Genomic DNA, 20026 nt, shown 5'->3' with positions numbered 1-20026 from the left:
CAGAAACCTAGAATACCCATTCTGGTCCAAAAACTGTGCTTACCCACTGGAATTAATGATATCGTCTGACCGCCCTATGAAGTGGAAATACCCTTCTGGATCCTTGATTCCCCGGTCTCCCATAAGCCAAAAGTCTCCTCGAATATTATCCTGTGTCTTCTTGGGATTGTCCTAGTGAGCACAAAAACAGAAAACTATTGTGTCTGTAAAGTCTATGTCCCTGGCCCCAGAACTTCTATGAATAGCTACTTTAGTTTACCACCTGAGCAGCTGTACACTGTATGGTGGAGCTGTCATGAATCTACCAACCATAGATTCCCCAGACAACCTGGATCTTCTCTCCATTTGTTTCTGTCATTCTACTAAGGGTCTCTCACCTACTCCTCTAAATTGAAACCTTACAGATGATATTAACACATGCACTGATCCATTTATATTCCAAGGTGATTCCCTCACCATATTCCACTTTCCCTTCCACAGACAGTTTAACCTCTCTTCATCTACAGCACCACCCAAGATTATTGAATCCATTTGGCATTTCCTCACTGTTCTTCCATTGTACTTAAAAGGTCCGGAGACTGGCGGGCAGAATTCCAAAGCCTCACCTGGTGTTCATACTTCTGCCATGGCTGGGCCCCTCTATTTAACTGAGCCTCTGACATATGAGTCGTAAGGAGGCTTGGGGGCTACCGACTGTCTGGGCATTTTTATATCTTACTCAGGCATGGGAGCATGGGTTTTACATTGATGTCCAGATGAGATTAGACTATTTCACTTAGTTCTATCATTGGGAATGCTAAGGGAAGTTCAGGGGGTTTGTCTGAAGCCAAGCTAATATTCTAGGTTGTAAACTGAGAGCAGAAGTCAAATTTCTTGATCACTGACTCAGCCTTTTTAGTCATCACACAGATTCTGCTGGCATTACCACTGTGGCCCTAAATAGATCTGCCAACATCACTGTATCAGGTTCCTTGTGTATTTGATGGGGACATCCATGTCCCAGCTAGGGAGCTAGCATCTGGGAATACATGCGGAAAGTGTGCAGACACTGTTTGGAGAAGTGTGCAGTGTAGCTACATCCTGGTTGCAGAGCCTCAGTTTCCCCTGTACAGTGGGAGTAATGATTTGAATCTTTCGTAGTTACTTTATTTAGCACACTTATGTGTGGTGAAATTACAAGGGCTTCATAAATAACATTGCCATTACATTCCGTATGTGATATAACCTGATGCCAACTCCCCAAAGAGGATGTGAGACAGGGATATGAATAACTTGCTCCTGATCATCCAGCAAATACTGGAGTAGCATTTGAATTTAAGCAATCTGGCTCTGAAATGTTTACATGATGTCTAGGAGCATTAATGTGTTTAAGATGTATTAGGAGCCTTAAGGCAATGTTTGCCTCCTAGTATATATTCAATAAACCGAGGGTTCTTAATCTTTCTGATGGTGCAGTCCTCGTGTTCCTCCTACAGTTCCTCATGTTGTAGTGACCCCCAATAATAAAATTGTTTTTGTTGCTACTTCACAACTGTAATTTTGCTACCCAGAGGTTGGGATCCACTATAGTAAATGATAGGAAGAACACTATTATTAGACTTGCTCATTTTCTTCTTGGGGCACAAGCTTTGGCCACACATCCAGACACTGTGCAGTTGATCTTGTCCCTTACTCATTTCTAACAGTTGTAGATTTGACTGGGCTTATAATCTCTGGCCTCACCATCAGTTCTTGGTGAGAGATACGGTCCTACTCATGTATGATCTGTGAGTGCCTTCTAGATTTCTAGATGCTGAATGCTGTCAGACTATTGTGATTCTCTCTGGGGAGTCCCCAGCTTGTCTCTAAAGCTCCATAATACCATAAGTCCCAGGTCCATGCTTTGTGGAGAGAAAAGGGAGAATGCTGGTGTGTGTTGCTTAGAGCAATAAGAACACCAGCATGATGTAGGAAGGTTTGCTGTTGCAAAGGCTCATGGGAAAAATGTGACCTCTTTATCGATTTCTTAGTACTTGGTTATGGATGGCAAGAGTGAATGGTCTGGCTTCTCTCTGTACAAAGTACCCATTTGTTTGTTTGTTTGTTTGTTTGAATTTTATATTATTGTTGGCTTACCCAGAATAAGGTATTATTATGGAAAAGTGCCCATTCTTGAACCCTGGTAACTGTGAATCTCACCAATACCTCTTGAGGGTGTTCATAATATTAGGCAACCCTTGCCCTATATGGTCCATCTCATCCTTATAGGGAACAGAGGAAGAGCACAGGTCCTTACCACATATCCAGAGAACATGCCGATAGGCCAGATGGGCTTCACCCTGATAGCTATGTCTCCTTCCTTGCCAGGGGGCAGAACATTGCCCTGCTCATCTATGACCTGAAGGAGGAGGAAGATTGGATAAATGACCCACAGAAGAGGAGCTAGTGGTTTGATGTCAGAGTTAGTCTAGTATAGATCATTTTGTTCTTGACAGGTACCAGCAGTCAAGGGAAGCCAAGAGGCTTAAGCTTGGACTCCTCATCTCCCTGCCAGGTTTTATGCCAGTAAAGCCTCTCACTATGCTGGACCAGAGGAACCTGGCCAGGTGCTTCTGGCTCTAAGAATTCAGGAGAAATATGTGCCTCCTGTTATCATTGCGAGCCTCCTAACTTATAGACTTAGAGACTAAAAATCAAATGTTGTTCTGCTGCCTGGACGACTGGCCTTCAGCTATGAGACATTACACTTGGACACTGACTTCTGTAAAACAGAAACACGTATGGTGAACAAAGCAAGATACTAAAAGGCATTTCTGTTTAGTTGTCATAATTAGGACATTACACAGTAGATGACACATGAGTTAGATATAAGTTGTCATTCCTCTGATACCCAGAAATCTACATGTAATCACAGACACATAAGCATAAATACCAGTTCTTAGAATTCAAATCAATAAAAAGAGAAAAAAACTTTCATTACAATAGTCACTACAATCTAATAAAAACAGAGCATCATCCATTGTTAAACAACACAGAGAATGGTGAAGCTACGCAGTCTTATCATAAGTCAATGGGGTCGTGCTGCAACTGGTACCTGCTGACACAAACGGAAGGGTACCTAAATTGTTAAATGTTAAGTCCAAGTTACAAAACGTTATGCCAAGTCACTTCTAGTTTTCTTTCAAAATCACATTTAGTTTTGTAATTATCCAGGCAATTTGTTAGATAAGCAAAATGACTCCCATTTTTCTCCCTCCCTTCCTCCTTTCCCTCCCTTTCTCGTCTCTTCCTTTTCAAAAACTAAAAATATTACACTCATTCATTCATTCATTCATTTTGTATGTGTTTGTATTCTTGTAGGTTGCAGCTTGTTCTCTCCTTCTACCATGTGAATCTCAGGGAACTAAACTCTTATGCATCAAGCCATCACACTGTCACACATACCATCCCATTTAAAAATATTATTTTAATATATCAGTATTATTTTTAAGTTCTTAAGATTAAATTTATTATTTTGAAAATTTCACACACTAAATTTTATTTATGTTATTTCCATCCCCCTTCCCAACTCCTTATCTGTTCCTTGTTTCTCTCAAATCATGACCTTCTTTAACTACTGTTACATATATACATACATACACACACACACACACACACACACACACACACACACACACACACACCACTGAATCCATTTAGTGTTGCTCAAATATGCTTGTGCTTAGGGTTGAGTTTGGGGGACTGGATAACCAATTGGGAGGCTTGTCCCTGGAGAAAAACACTCATTCTTGTAGGCACTGATAGCTTCTACTTCTTTCCACAGGTGTGGAGTTTTGTGAAATCTCCCCCATTCATGTTGAGTAAGGTCATTATGAAGACTTTCTCTCGGTGACTGTATTGTTAAGATTTCATGGGTGCACCTCCTTCTGTCATACCCTCCCAGCATGAAGCCTGTTCCCCTGGCTTTTATAGTTTTCCTGACCCTTCCTTCCATGATGTTTCCCGAGCCTTAGGTGTGGAGGTTTCACTAAAGATGTATCAATTGGGATTGGTTACCCCACAGCTAGTTGTCCTCTGCATTTGGATAACCTGTGGAGGATCTCTGTAGTGGTTTCTATCTATTGCAGAGGGAGGAGGAGGGTTATCTGGGGCTTATCTGTGGGTATAAGGGTAAGTATTTTGAATACAGAGAGAGATTATATTGGTTTAGGAAAATGGCAGTGGTAGATTCTCTAGATCCATGTCCTCTCACATAAACCAGACATAGGTTTGTAGTACCCGGCATGGGTTTACTCCTATTGAGCAGGCTGTAAGTCCAATTATATATCTATTGGTCACCTCTAAGATAAATCTGCCATTATTGAAGCACTGGGGATATCCTGCCTGCCCAGTACTGTTTTTGATTGCTATTGATTGCTTTTCTCCCTGGTCAGCTTGCATAGTACCATACAATACCATTAGAGCTGGGGAGGGGGGTCAGGAAGGAGATTTTTCATGTCAGTTTCATCTTAATTTTTCAAAGTCTGCCCAAAATACATGGTGTCTTTATCAAATGGTTTTATCTTCAGGTCTTCAAAGGCAACCAAGGGCAATGTTAATAGTCTATATTGTTTTGGGAATCTCTTGGAGCACCACCCACAACCAGCAACTCCAAGGAGGTTTCCCATGCCTGGCATTACAATTTTGGATTTCATTAGTCTGAGGCTCTTGGGGGGAGCATTAACATCTATGTATTATAACTTCATTTAAACTATCTATGTATACACATGTGCACACACATTATATTTAAAATTAAGTTATAAAACAATGTATTTTACTTTGGCTTTTGCAAACATCCTTAGTGTTATTTCTCTCTCTCTTTTTAACCACCTCTCTCTGTATTACCCTTCACTTTCTACCCCATTTTCTATCTCCTTTCATATCACCTCTCTCTCTCTCTCGCTCTCTCTCTCTTCCTTCATCTACCCTATTCTCCCCATGATCTCTTTCTACCTTCCTGGTTTTTGTGATTACTCCATATTCAAACCTAAAGGTTTGGAGCTAGGATCCTGAAGTCAGAGAGAACATACAGTGTTTTTCTGAGTCTGGGTTACCGCCCTCAGTATATTTTTCTAGCCATTCATCTGCAAAGTTTATGATTTCATTTTTATTTATAGATGAATGGTATTCCATAATGTATCTATATTAGTTTTCATTATCTACTCATCAGTTGAAAGGTATTTAGGTTGTTTCCATTTTCTGGCTTTTGTAAATAGAGCAGGAATAAATGTGGCTAAGCATATATCTGTGGAATGGGATGTTGAGTCCTATGGGCATAAATGAAGTGGGATAGCTGGGACATATGGCTGATCTACTTTTATTTTTCTGTGAATTCTCCATGTTGATTTCCATAATGAATCACCATTTTGCAACACCACTAACAATAAGTGAGAGTCCCCGTTTCATCCTGTCCTCGATGACATTTGTTTTAGTTCTTTTCTTGGTCTCGGCCTTTCTGACTGGGGCAAGATGTCATTCCATACTAGCTTTAGTTTTGCATTTGCCTAATTGCTAAAGATAATGAATATCTTTAATGTTTCTTAACATTTTTTACTTTTTCTTTGGAGAATTCTGTACATATCCACAGCCTGCTTTTTAATTGGGTCATTTATTTTCTTGATCTATCTTTCTTCTTTTCTTTCTTTCTTTCTTTCTTTCTTTCTTTCTTTCTTTCTTTCCTTCTTTCTTTCTCTCTTTCCTCCTTCCTTTCTTTCTTTTTTTTTTTTTAGTGCTTCTTATATTCTGATAACTATTCCTTGGTCATGTGTACAGCTGGCAATGAGTCTCTGCCACTCTGTGAGCATCCTCTTCACTTGACTGATTATTTCTTTTATCCCATAGAAACCTTTTGGTTTTATGAAGTCCTATTTGCCAATTGCTGGCCTTAATTACTAAGCAAGTGGAGTGTTACCTAGAATGCCCTTTCCTGTGTTGCTATCTCATAGGATACTGCAGATATTTCCTCCTAGTAGTTTCAGAATTGTAGGTTTCATGTTTGGTTCTTTCATCCATTTGATTTTTTTCTTTATTTCTGTTTTCTTTTTCATTTTTTTAAAATTAAAAATGGACTTCAACAACAACACCAGAAAGCCTACACACTCATGGAAAGTGAACAACTCTCTTCTCAATGATCTCTGGTTCAGGGAAGCAATAAAAAAGAAATTAAAGATTTTCTAGAATTCAATGAAAATGAAGGCACAACAGACCCAAATTTATGGGACACAATGAAAGCAGTACTGAGAGGAAAGCTCATAGCACTAAGTGCCTTCTTAAATAAATTAGAAAGGTCTCATACCAACAACTTAAAAGTACACCTGAAATCTCTAGAAAAAAAGAAGAGAAAGAGGAAGAAGAAGAAGAAAGAAGAAGAAGAAGAAGAAGAAGAAGAAGAAGAAGAAGAAGAAGAAGAAGAAGAAGAAGAAGAGAAGATGAAGAAGAAGAAGAAGAGAAGAAGAGAAGAAGAAGAAGAAGAGAAGAAGAAGAAAAAGAAGAAGAAGAAGAAGAAGAAGAAGAAGAAGAAGAAGAAGAAGAAGAAGAAGAAGAAGAAGAAGAAGAAGAAGAGAAGAGGAGAAGAAGAAGAAGAAGAAGAGGAGGAGGAGGAGGAGGAGGAGGAGGAGGAGAAGAAGAAGAAGAAGAAGAAGAAGAAGAAGAAGAAGAAGAAGAAGAAGAAGAAGAAGAAGAAGAAGAAGAAGAAGAAGAAGAGGAAGAAGAAGAAGAAGCAGCAGCAGCACACCAAAGATAAGTAGATGGCAGGAAATAACCAAAATCAGTCTGAAACTAATCAGTTAGAAACAAAGAAAACAATACAAAGAATCAATGAAACTAAGAGCTTTTTTTTTTTTTTGAGAAAATCAGCAAGATATAAAAACCATTAGCCAAACTAACCAAAAGACAGAGACAGTATCAAAATAAACAAAATCAGAAATGAAAAGGTAGACATGAAAAGAGACACTGAGGAAATTCCAAGAATCATTAGGTCTTTCTTCAGAAGTCTGTACTCTAAAATATTGGAAAATCTTAATGAATGATTTTCTAGACAGATACTGCTTACCAAAGTTAAATCAAGATCAGGCAAACTATTTAAACAGCCCTATATCTACTAAAGAAATAGAAGCAGTCATCAAATGTTTCCCAACCAAAATAAACCCAGACCCAGATGGTTTTACTCTGGCAGAATTCTATCAGAATTTCAAAGAAGGGCTATTACCAACAGGCCGCAAACTATTACATAAAATAATAGAAGGGACACTGCCAAACTCATTTATGAAGCTACAGTCACCCTAATATCTAAACCACACAAAGACTTAACAAAGAAAGAACTTCAGACTGATTTCTCTTATGAACATTGATATAAAAGTACTCAATAAAATACTCTCAAACCAAATCCAGGAACACATCTAAAACATCATCTACCATGATCATGAGCTTTGGCTCATTCCCTGACTAGCTTATAACTTATCTAACCTATTTGACTATTAACTATTCTGTCTACCGTGTGGTTACTTATCTGTCTTTCAATCGTGGTCTGCTTCTTCCTTAGTGTTTTTCAGCATCTCCCTGCTGGCCTGTCTCCCATCTTTTCTCTCTTTATCTCTTACTATTTCCCAGGGCCCTCTCTCTTCCTGCCAGGGTCCTACCTCCTATTTCCTGCCTCAGGTCATTGACCATCAGCTTTTTTTTTTTTTTTATTGACAGGTGATGTTTATAAGAGATTATTTCTTCAGGAGAGGGTGGACAGCCTTGTCTCATTCCTGATTTTAATCTAATTTCTTCTAACTTTTCTACATTTAGGGTGATTTTGGCCAGGGGTTTCTCATATATAATGTTTATTATATTGAGTTTTGTTCCTCCAGTCTTGTTCTCTACAGAATATTTACCATGAAGTTGGGTTGGATTTTGTCAAAGGCTTTTTATACATTATTGAGATAATCATATGATCTTTGTCTTTAAGTCAAGTTCTTTGATTTATTATATTTATCATTTTAGGTATTTTAAATCATGCCCGAGTGTCTAAAATATAGACAACTTGATCATTGTGAATGATCTTTCTTAAATGAAAATTTGCCTCTATGTTCATCAGCCATACCGATCTGTAGCTTTATTTATGTTGCTGTAGTGTATTTACCTGGTTTGGGTGTTACAGTTATGGTTTCACAGGTGTGTAAAAGTTCTCCTTCTGTTTGTATTTTTAAAAGTTTTGGCTATAGTTCTTGTTTGAAAGACTAGTGGAATTCTATCTAGATCTGTTTTTGTTTGTTTTAAGTTGGAAAGTGGTGATCTGGGGCACTCGCCAAGCTTGGCTGGAATAACTGAATCAAGTTCAACTCAGTGAAAACATAACAAATAAATACAGTTCCACACACTAATGCCCACCCCTATCACCCTTAGCAAACCTGTACATCATAGTGAGCAAAGGCTGTTCCCAGGTAGCCTGGTTTGACTTTCATTGTCCTGGAAACTCTGCAGATAAGTCCCTGTGGAGAGACAAGGACAGAAGAGCAAGCTTCAGGAAGAACCACACAGTTAGGGAAAGAAAGATTCAGAAGCAAGTCTCAGCTCTGCCCTCAGTTGCTCTCATCCCTGTCTTCTCCATTCCCATACCCTGGCTCCCTCCTTTTTCCTGGAACTCTAACTCAAGTGGTGCCACAAACCTTTTTGTTCAGAAGACAATTTGGCTACTCCCTAGGGAAGAGAAATAAACACCTACCCTCTATAAATCCAACTAGATGGGAGGAATGAGTTAGAGTGGCTAAAATCAGCAGTGACAGATCACACATCTCAAAACTGGGGAAGAAGCAATGTTCCTAACACAAAGGAATGGTATATGCTTGAGTAAATGGATATGCTAAATACTCTGAGTGATTATGGCATGTAGCACACAGATATAGAAATATTACACTGTAGGGGTGGGTACAGCTTGGTAGTAGACTAATTGTCTAGCATGTGCAAGCCCCTTGGCTTGATTCTCAGTTGAAGCAGAAGAAGCAGAAGCAGAGGAGAAAGAGGAGGAGGAAGAAGAAGAAAAGAAGGAAGAAGAGGAAGAGGAAGGAAAAGGAGAAGCCACCTCTGCACATGTCCTTGTCTGGATGAACAGCAACCCTTGCTGGGTGTCCTCTCCATACACTGTGATCCTCACTTGTGTTTGCAAACTCTGACTGCTTCATGTCACAGTGTGACAGTGCTGCTTCCAGCCTACTGGGGGAACACTACCAAGAGGGCATTAGCTAGAAAAGGAAGGCAGGTGAGAGAGCAGAGTAGAGTAGAGAAAAATAAGAGATGCCCCAAAAAGAAGCTAGTCGAGTTGGAGGACAGAATCTGCAGGCTGTTCTGATGAGTAATACAGATGGTGTAGATACATGTTGGGCACAGAGGATTTCCATGCACATTTTGTCTGAACGAACAGCTGCTGGGTTTTGGTTGCCATAGTGACGGTGTTGAAGATGGAGCCTCTAAGGAACCATTAGGTAAGTTAGAGGAATTAATGCTTTTCTGATGGGACTTGGTGGTGGCTCCAATCTTAGACTTCCTGGCATTCAAAACTATGAATCAAAATAAATACCTACTTTTCTTCATAAATCAACTAGCCTCAGGTATTGGGTTATAGTAACACAGACCAGACTAAGCTGTGCTGACACCCTATCACTAGATAGGTGAGAAAGAAGGAAAAAGAGAGGAATCTAATTTCTTTCTTCTTCTCTTATAGCAGGTCTTTGCTACTCTGTTGGTTCTTCTTTTTCCTACCCTTATACCTCTAGTTTCAATACCATCACTAGATAGGAGAAAAAGAAGAGTATAGATGGTGAAAAATATAATGATCTCTGAACCCAATTTCTTTCTTCTTGTTTCTTCTTTGAGCATGACTAACAAACCATAACCCCACACACATGTACACACATGTACACACACACACACACACACATACACTGAATGACCACCAACCACCAACCCCACCTATTGGAGCCCTTTCTTTTATATACACTCCGAAAAATTCCCAGAATTCCAAATGTCACACAACTGCAGAAAGTATCTGCAACTAGCAAAACCTTGCCTCTACTACAGTATGAGGCAAATCACAGTCAGCTTCTGAGATGAAAATGAAAGCATATAAATAAATGATATTTCTATGTCTTCTAAGGAGACCAAAATTCCAGAATTCTCACTACATTAAGCCTCTATCTCTTGACTACTCTTTGCCTCTTTTTCATAACCCTTTTCATCACCTACCATGGCTTCTATTGCTTGATTTCCCCCCCCCGCCCCCCCACCCTGCTAGAATGTAATCCCTGTGAAGTTAGGAACATGATCATTTTGTTCCCCTTGTAGATGTTCAATAAGTATTTCCCAACTAAAAGAGTTATATGCTGCTTCACAATCATCCGGGTATCAAACAGAAACTCAAGTCTAGCAGGTGCGATCAGCCCATGGTTCCCTGGGAGCAGATACCGTTTCTGTCTGGCCATAGATTTCTCGGATTTCCAGTCCTGTCTTGGCTTTCCAGTTCTCCAGAGTCTCTGGGAGAAGGGTCTCTCCTCCACTGAAGCAGCTATGCAGATGTGGAAATTTGTAACTAAAGAAGAGAGTTTACTTACCTTTAGATTCATTGGAACTGGAGTCTACCCAGACTTGGGGCTGAGTCCTGGGTGCTATGATGGTGTTCCTGGTTTTATATAGGCTAAGTACATCCAGCTTAATAAGTACAGGGATGGGTCTAGAGACTCCTACCAGTCCCCTACAGGTCCATCACCTGGAAAGATCCTGTTGTAGCAACATCCGGTAAATGATGGGGGCACCCACCAGGGTATTGATGGGATAGCTGGAAAGCACCTGTGAAGAGAAAGCCATCTGTAACACTGCTCTGAGACACAGATGCGAAACTCACCATGTCAACCACAACTTCTCGGGTTTGAGTGATCCTGACTAAAATCCTAGTTTGTCTGTTGTGTTTGTTTTAGACTTAACAAGTCTCATAATTCTCACACATCCTCAAGACACAACAGACGAAATGATCCCAGATAGAAAAAGTTCCAAGATTCATCTGCAACACTTTTGTCAAAGCCTGGCTCTTCCCAATCAGTTTAAGACTCATCCTCACAGTTCCCCACTTCTCCCCACCAAAGTCTCAGCCATCAGGAGGAATAGACCAGATGCTGCAGCAAATGAATTATAAGATCTTCACTCAGTGCCTTAACCTTCTGGAACCAGGCTTAGTATAGGCTATTTCCAAGAAAATCACTGTGAAACAAACAAACAAACAAACAAACAAACAATTCCTGAAAGGCGTGAAACCGAATTCTTACTCAAGCAGGTCTCACAATGACCGTATGCACTATGTACTGTGATTGTGATCCTGTTTATGGACCTGAGCCCTGCAGGGTTAAGAAGACTGTAAACAACTGGAAGAGTCAGTATTTGCCACACACTATGCAATGCTGTCTCCCTCACAATACTTGTTTTGTGCAGAACTGAACAGCGATCTAAGCAAATTTACAGAAAAAAAAAAAAAGATCATGCACGGATCACACAATGTTTCCTGCATGTGCAACTGACAACTCTAGCTATCCTGTATTATATTTTTGCAGTCAAAATGAAAGCACATTTATTGTTTGTTACTATGTGGTAATAAGAAGCTATAGCATGTAGATTTTCTTAATAACTATCTCAGACTACACAGGAAAGGAATCCTCTCTCTCTCATTCTTTCTGTGCAAATTTCCTAAATTGGACACAAACCCATCTGTAATATGATGGGAAAGAAATGATGGTTCATTTCTAGACACATTCTTAGAATGGAACACTATAGAGCAATTTTCAAAAACAAACTTCACATACATGAAAAAATATAGATTAGCCTCACAAAGAGATTAGCTGAAGGAAAGAAACCAGACACATAGATTATACTTCCTACACTTGAATTCACACACACACACACAAAGAGAAAAGGTGAAATTTAAACTGGTAGAAGTCAAAAGAATTAGTAACTTATGAGGTGAGGGCATGGCGAGGGGAGGCATGAGCACCTTCTGCAGCTATGGGAACATTTGAGGTTTCTATCTTGTGATGGTTACATGTGTGTCTGATATAAACCAGGCATCCTATATGCTGGGTGGAGCAATAGGATAGGTCTCTAACCCTCACGTGGTTGGATTTGGAGGTAATAATGCCAAGTAATGAAAAGGTGTGCCAATGGCATGTTAGTTACTGCTATAAGAAAAGAACAAGACTCTCTATTCCCCTTGTCTCCTCTTTTCCCTTCCTCTTCTCTCTCTTCCCTCCTTTCCCACCTCTCCTTCTCCTAAGGATATAGGAAGAAGGTGATGCCTACAAGCCAGCATGAGATTCCTTGTTAAGCAGGCAACCCCTCTGGTACCTTGATCATCTTCCATCTCATTCTTCAGAAATGTGGGAATCATCTGTTCTGTGGCTATGTGAGCCTCCCAGTCTGAGGCATTTCTGTGCACTAGCCTAAGCTGACAGAAGCAGTGTCTGGCCCATGTGAATGATTTTCCAACTACACATTAGAATAGTGGTCTTCCATACATTTTAACCATTGTCTTGTGTTACTCCACAAATAAAAAAGGAAATATGACACCCTCACACCCCCCACACGTGTGTGTGCGGGGTGTGTGTGTGTACACAATGGTTATTACCTATTATCTCATTTTCTGAGATTTGACATCAAGACAAGTGCCTCTTTCTTGGGAGAGCCGCCAACTAGTCCCATTTCCTGAATGGAAGTCATTCATCAATGTATGTATCCATCTCTCTCCCTAGACCATGAGCTTTGTTAGATGGGCACAAGCTTCTGTCTTGCCTCCTGCTGTCCACTGCTCGTCCATGTGGTTGGGATTTAGCAGAAGTTTTATGAATTGAAACTAACTGCAATAACCTGGAGTGTGCAAATACTGAGTTTACTCTGATCAACCAATGCAAATGGTCCTCTCTTACCTTTAGAACAGTTTGTGAATCAAACTTTGGCAAAAGATGGACAAATATGCATGCTCCCAATACCCAAGGTTCCAGAAACGCTCCTAAAATGTTCATTATCCAAGCCGTGTCTGAGATGGTCCATATTATGTCAGAAGTACTCAGGCCTGTCCAGCTGTTGAAAACACAGAACATAGTCATACAGAGATGAGTGTATATCAACAGTGTGGTGCTTGAGGGGCTGTGTAGGGGAAGGGTTAGATGTGGGCATGCAGTGTGTGTCAAAGTGTGAGAGTGCTCTACTGTCTTAGTCAGGGTTTCTATTCCTGGACAAAACATCATGACCAAGAAGCAAGTTGGGGAGGAAAGGGTTTATTCGGCTTACACTTCCATATTGCTGTTCATCACCAAAGGAAGTCAGGACTGGACTCAAACAGGTCAGAAAGCAGGAGCTGATGCAGAGGCCATGGAGGGATGTTCTTTACTGGCTTGCTTCCCCTGGCTTACTCAGCCTGCTCTCTTATAGAACCCAAGACTACCAGCCCAGAGATGGTCCCACCCACAATGGGCCCTTCCCCCTTGATCACTAATTGAGAAAATGCCTTACAGTTGTATCCCATGGAGGTATTTCCTCAACTGAAGCTCCTTTCTCTGTGATAACTCCAGCTGTGTCAAGTTGACACAAAACTAGCCAGTACATCTACAAACTGTTACCCTAGAAGACACTATTTAGAAGATAACTAGGGTTTATTCTCACCTTCTCCCCAATGCTAGGATACTGGCTGACAAGCAGAATCACCCAGAAAAAGCTTACTAACAAAAGACATCAAAGGAAACATGTGTGTGTGTGTGTGTGTTAATGTATGCATGTGTGTACATGTCAAGTGTCCTTATCTGTCACGCTCTACCTTATTCTTTGAGACAGGGTATCTCACTAAACCTTGAGCTCATTGACTGGCTGGATTGGCTGGCCAATGAGTTCTAGGGCGGTCCTACTGGCTATGTTCCTCTAGTGCTGGGATTATAGACATGCATCACCACATGTAGCTTTTCTGTGGGTGCTGGAGATCTGAGTCTAGGTTCTCACACTTGTACAAGCACTTTGCTCAGTGAGCATAGGTCCTCAGCCACCAGGTCAACATATAATAGTCTGGCCAACTTCAAGCTTGTTGAATAGACCTTTGGCTCTCTTTGCTCCAAGTACCATGAACTGCCTGAACACAGCTGCAGTACTGGGAAAACTTGTTCCCTTTCTTTCTCCGGAGCAGAATAAGAGGCACCAACCCCTTGTCAAAACAAAGATGTTGTAGGATAGACAGGAAGAACACACAATAATGTACACACACACACACACACACACACACACTCAAGATGGTTGATCTTTTTAGGAAATTAAGAATATTGGAACCTATTTGGGATGGTGGTAGTGAAAAGTAATATCTTACTTTAAAAAGTTATTTATTACATGTCCTTAAAATTGTATCTTATTTCAGCTCATCTATTAAATTATTCATTTTATGTGGAATTATGTGCATGTGTGTGTTCATGAGGAGACACCTTCCTGTGTGTACGAATGTGTCTGTTTGTAGAGGCCAGAGATGAACATCAGGTGTTGTCCTCAGATCCTCTCTACCTTAATTTTTGAGATATTATCTCTCACTGCCTGCCCTGGAGTTTGCAAATTAGGCTAAACTTGAGCATCTCTGAAGGCCATCAACACCTCCAGGATTTGGCATCACAAATGTGGGCAACCAAACTACTTTTTTAAAATGTGGATTCTGGGGACCACAGTCCTATTGCTTGTGTGACAAGGACTTTATGAAGCTATACGCCTCGCTCCTAATTTAGACTAATTTAGTTCTCTGATACTGTTGACTCATAGGTAGGACATTTATGCTTTTAAAAAGTTTTTTAAAATATTAAGCTATTTCCTGTTCTAATAATAAAATTACCATTGTAGGAAGGAGTTATGGGGAAAGAACACAAAGCTCTTCAGTCCTTAGCTCATGATGACCTTGCCACTGTCCCTTCTAACTCCACAGGTCATAGTGACCTAGTAATGAAATCAGTACTGTCTTGAGGCCCATGTTCTAGAAACTCCAATAACACAGTTCATCTCATTCCTCTAATGATCCTTTTCACATGAATAAATTTGCAAAGTAATTTGTTGCTAGCAAAAAGAAGATGTCCTCCTGGAATCTGGGTGCCATTAAAACAAATTACCAGAGAACCTCAATGACAAGGTAGAGAGCATCTTGGAAGAGGACTTTTGCACCCCATTGCTATCCATCCATCATACCAGTGTGGCTTGACTCAAGGAAGAGGTATTGAGACCTTGTGTTGTCTAAAACAGAGATGTCACACCAAAGAGTTCCATGTATGTGAAGCCTTGCCTTTATAGCTTCACTTCTCAGTTGTCTTTCTCGAGGTCTCCAGGGAAGATCAGACCTGCCTTCAGAACAATTGCTATGAATCTATAGAAGGAAAAGGAGCAGCTTACCTGGCAGCATCCATCTTGGCCTTGATGCCCAGGCTGCAGTGGGAGTGTTCTGCCATCTTGGGAGGGCCACTGGTCCCACTAGTGAAGTAGATGGCTGCTGATTCTCGGCTTTCTGTCTCCACACACTGATGAATGGTGGATGCCTCTCTACAGGAACCAGACAGTCAGTGTCTCAGATCTAGCCTGGATGCTGATGATACTAGATACTGTGACTCATCCTCTCTCAGTAGCCCTTGAGCTGACAAAGCCAAGTGAGAGGACCTGTCTCTGAAGGGAAGCTCTTGAGTGGTAAAATTCATGGATTCCTTGTGTGCATCAGACTTAGAACTTGGTTAACTCTGTGAGATAAGTTACCTAACCTCTGTGAGTCTCTGTTTCTGTGAAACGGGGTCAAGAAAGCCCATCTCAGAGAGTTTAGCAAGAAAGGTAACCTGGCAACAGAGAAAGCAAGGGTTTAAGTAGCAGGGACTTCATGTTAATTCAATTGTTGTTGGCTCAGAATGATACCAGGGGCACAGAAGGTGGGCAGTTAGTTTTCCAAGTGATTTTTAAAAAGTATTTATTTGTATTTTATGAGTAATGGTGTTTTGCCTGCATTTATGTATACGTACAACGTGTCTATGTTTACTGTGGAGGCCAGAAGAGGGAGGGCATTGGATACCCTGGAACTGGAGTTATAGACAGTTGTTAATCTGCCATATAGATGTTGGGAACTAAACCTCAGGAAGAGCAGAGCTAGTTTCTCCAGTACCCCACATGATTTCTTGTCACCCACTTTTATTCTCTGGAAGGACCTACAGGTTTTTTTTTTTTTTAGGCAATCTTTCTAGTGTCTTGAATTTGAATCTTTAAAAGCTGGTGTTTTATTGCTTATTTTGTGAAAATTAGTTCAAAGATCATGACAGTAGAAAGGGGTAGGGAACCTTTATGTTCTCCCTAAATGTTTCCTAAGGCATGTGTCTCTAATGGACTGATTTCAAACATGTGGCAAGAATCCCATTTATCCAGCCAGTCTTTCGATGAAATTCTAGAAGGACCACTATTCTGCAAAGTGTCTCCTAGGAATGCAGAATGTGGGGAAAGCCTGAAAGTCAGTGCACCAGGCATCTCTGAGGGGTTGTCTCATATACTGTGGGGCTCACCTCACATTTGATCTATGGCTATGGTAAATAGTTCTAGATGCCTTTCAACCCCATTCAGTATGTAGTATGTGTATGTATATCTGTGTATTTGTATGTGCCTGTGTAGTGTGCTTATATAATATTCATTTTATGTGCTTCTGCCATGTGTCTGTCTATCTGTATGTATGTATATGTGCCTGTACAGTGTGTGTGTGTGTGTGGGGGGGTGTATTCATATATGTGCTAAGCACACAAGTGCATGTGAACACTCAAAAGCCACAGGTGGCTCTTGCTTCTGCTCTCTGCAATATTGCCTTGAGACAAGGTCTCTCAATGAACTGGAATCTTAGTTTTAGACAAGGTTTGGCTGGCCTGTGAACTTTTGGGGTCTGTCTGTCTTTCCCTCCCAATGCTAGAGTTACAGGCATGTGCAGCCATGCTCTCTTTTTTCCATGGATGCTGGGGATTTGAATTAGGTCTCGTGCTTGTACAGCAAGAGCTCTTGTCCACTGAGCCACATCCTTAGGCCCTTAGTCTTCTGGGGATTCTTTTAAATAGTACTGTAGGATGGGACTCTGGACCTGTAAATATAAAAGCTCAGAAGTGTAAGGTAATAATATCCCTTAAAACCATGAACAAATGAATGTCAGTCCTTTGTTGGAAAATCCTTGGGGGCATTCTATGTGCTTTTAGAGAGGTGTCTGAATGCCTGGCTCCACCCACCTTTGGAGTGAATCTATACTAAACACTTGCATTTATTTGTTTTTTTTTCTTCACTGTCTCACTCCCCTTAGACTTACACTGTGCACAACTGTACAATTTCTTGGTTGGATTTCTGTTTTGGGTGAAAAGCTGGCTAAGACAAGAGATACTCACTTTAGCAATGCCTTGAAGTTTAGCCATCCTTCTCGACTGTTTTCAGACACCAGCAACTTGATTTTCAGAAAAGAGCAGTCAGGGGCCACAGCATCCACTTCCTGAGCTACTTCGTCCCCAGCCACAATGGCCCTGGCCTTGGATGCCTGCAGCCTGTAGAGTATGTCTGAGGATCTCATCTGGATGGTCCCAGGCATGAAAACAAGGCCTGGAGAAGCCAAACAGTTTAAAGAGTGCTAGGAAGGAAATTGTCTTCTTCTCCAGAGAAGGGCTGTGCACAGCCATGGGGGCCAACCAGAAGGGCGGGTGGGGTAACCAATGGGGAAGAAGAACAGCACATTCTATGGGGGTTTCTCTAAGGAGAGGAGGCTGCAGTTCTCTCCCCTCCATTGCCTTCACAAGGGAGAGAGCCCAGCCTGTGTGGGCAGTTACTAACCTGTCCGCATGCAGCCCAGGATCATCAGCCACCACTCTGGGATTCGGGGAAGCACTACTGCCACACGGTCCCCACGATGTAGGCCACAGGCTCCCGAGAGAACATTGGCCGTTTGTTTACTGGCTTCACTCAGTTCTCGGAAGCTCCACTTTATTTCTTTCCCACTGCCATTCATCCACCACAGGGCTGGACCTGAAGATCTCTTGCCAGCCTGAAGGAAAAGAAGACCTGGTGATCAGAAGAACTGTGGAAACGCAGGAGGTCAGACACAGGAAGGTGTTGGGATAATCTTCTCTGTGAACCGCGTGAAGGTTGTTTTTGTATTATTCAGATGTTGATTTCTGTACAAGCAGAGTGATAAGTGCTGTCTAAACTTTGGTATTGTTATTTTTATGAACATCACCTATCTCCATGTTTTGTAAAACATCTTCTCTGTCACTTGATTGGCTTAATAAAGAGCTGACAGCCTAAAGTAGGGCAGGAGAGGAAAGGTGGACCTTCCAGGCAGAGATAGGAACTCTGAGAAAGGATCAGGTATGAGCACAGGTGAGGAGGTGTGTCGTGTGTGAGTGTGTGGGGGGGGGGGGGTTCTCCATCTGGACAGGGAGGTGGAAGGAACAGGTGCTGGGACTGTGTGAAAGAGAGCTAACAGACCATGTGGCAAGTGTGGACAAGTGTAGATGGTTAACTAAGTTATACAAGCTAGTGGGAACAAGCCTAAGTTATAAGGTGTAATCTTTTATTAATAATAAGAGGTCTCCATGTCATTACTGGAAGCTATCAGGTCAAGAAGTCTGGTGAAAGGAACATAGCAAACAAGACAAACTGCAACTCTAGGGGTAGGCTTGTCAATCCGAGGACATCCGCACACAATTAAAAAGTGCTGAAAACCCTCAAGTTATTTTTTAAATGTGGGTTAGATCTATTGATACTGAATTAAAACAGAGAGTTTTAATATGCATGTTTAAAAAAAATAACAGCTAAAACACATTATATATTGCTGTGCTAGATAATCTGATTGCCAGCCCGATTAGCTTGAGGATACCTGAGAGGTGAGTAAAGGGTACCTCTCAGGTATGTCTGCGAGGTTACACGCTTGTCATGCAAACTGTAGGACCTGAGTTCCATTCCCCAGGACACATGGACAAAGCAGGTCGTGGTGACACACACTTGTAATTCATGCACTGAGGAGGTGGAGACAGGCAGATCCCTGTGACGTGCTGTTCAGTCTGCCTAGTGTACTCGACTGGTCAGTGAGAGACTTCCATCTCAAACCCCAAAGTGAGGTAGCGGAGGAAGGGCACATGAGGCTGACCTCTGGCATCCACTTGCACTCACACATTATAAACACGTATGCATGTGTGTTCATTGGTGCATGTGCATGCATGCACTCGGAGACAAAGAGACTCAGTCCCTTCCTCTGGATTGAAACAGTCCCTTGTAGGACAGGAGAGGCTCAGGGGCTCATGAAACTAACAAAACAATGAAGCCCAAGTCTACAAGACACACAGGCACATGAATCTTCAAGAAGCCAGATCAGGCTGTTGTATGTAAGTAGTAAATAGCTAGTTGCATAAGGCGCACTAGTGATTCATGCTGAGGAGGGCTTCTCAGTGACACATGGCCCTTTGTGTTTGTTACTCATGTCCCTGTAACTCCTTACCCATACCCTTGTAACTATCCCTAAAGGCTCATGGTTTCACCGATCTTGACTTAGATCAGATCGGTTCTTTGGCCTGTCATCACACTGGATGGGATGATCAGCAAGTCTCCCAGGAAGAGTCGTGCCACAACCTTGAACCTGTGTTCCGTCTTCAACAGAGAGGAGGGTGCAATCGGCATGCTACAGTTGTTTCACAGAACCAGGACTTCAGAACAACGTCCTCATCACAGCTTCCTTTGGGTATCCCTGTTTGGTTCCCTTGCTGGTTAAGTCCAGCCCTTCTCCTGCCTTAGCCTGGATGAGCCAGTTCAGTCTCTCGAATTGTATTTATGGTGAAGGTAGTATTGAGGTGGTAGTGAATGAAACTCATAGGTGGACAAGAAACTTTGAGGTTTCAACATCCCTGCCCCACCCCCACCCCACCCCCATCTCTTGGGCTGATGCCTACTCCGTTGAGTGGACATCTTACTCGCACACCTCAATGGCAAG

At 41.6% G+C, this 20026-nt stretch overlaps 1 protein-coding gene across 3 annotated transcripts in view; it reads right to left on the bottom strand.

Annotated features, from left to right (window-relative positions):
- The window catches only part of Acsm2 (acyl-CoA synthetase medium-chain family member 2), a 46355-nt gene that overhangs the window by 9497 nt on the left and 16832 nt on the right, over positions 1-20026 (bottom strand). For all 3 annotated transcript variants that reach the window (NM_001177977.1, NM_001177978.1, NM_146197.4), the window contains exons 3-11: positions 17875-18085; positions 17439-17646; positions 15442-15588; positions 12963-13116; positions 10763-10842; positions 10462-10585; positions 8412-8492; positions 2276-2377; positions 44-171 (exon numbers count right to left, since the gene is read on the bottom strand). In NM_001177977.1, coding sequence (NP_001171448.1) covers positions 44-171; positions 2276-2377; positions 8412-8492; positions 10462-10585; positions 10763-10842; positions 12963-13116; positions 15442-15588; positions 17439-17646; positions 17875-18085 — 1235 coding nt within the window. The remainder of the gene's footprint in view (positions 1-43; positions 172-2275; positions 2378-8411; positions 8493-10461; positions 10586-10762; positions 10843-12962; positions 13117-15441; positions 15589-17438; positions 17647-17874; positions 18086-20026) is intronic.

Source organism: Mus musculus, chromosome 7 (assembly GCF_000001635.26).
Source record: "Mus musculus strain C57BL/6J chromosome 7, GRCm38.p6 C57BL/6J".
Lineage (NCBI taxonomy): Eukaryota > Metazoa > Chordata > Mammalia > Rodentia > Muridae > Mus > Mus musculus.
Note: the sequence above shows the minus strand (reverse complement) of the source record. Positions and strands in the feature narration are given on the sequence as shown.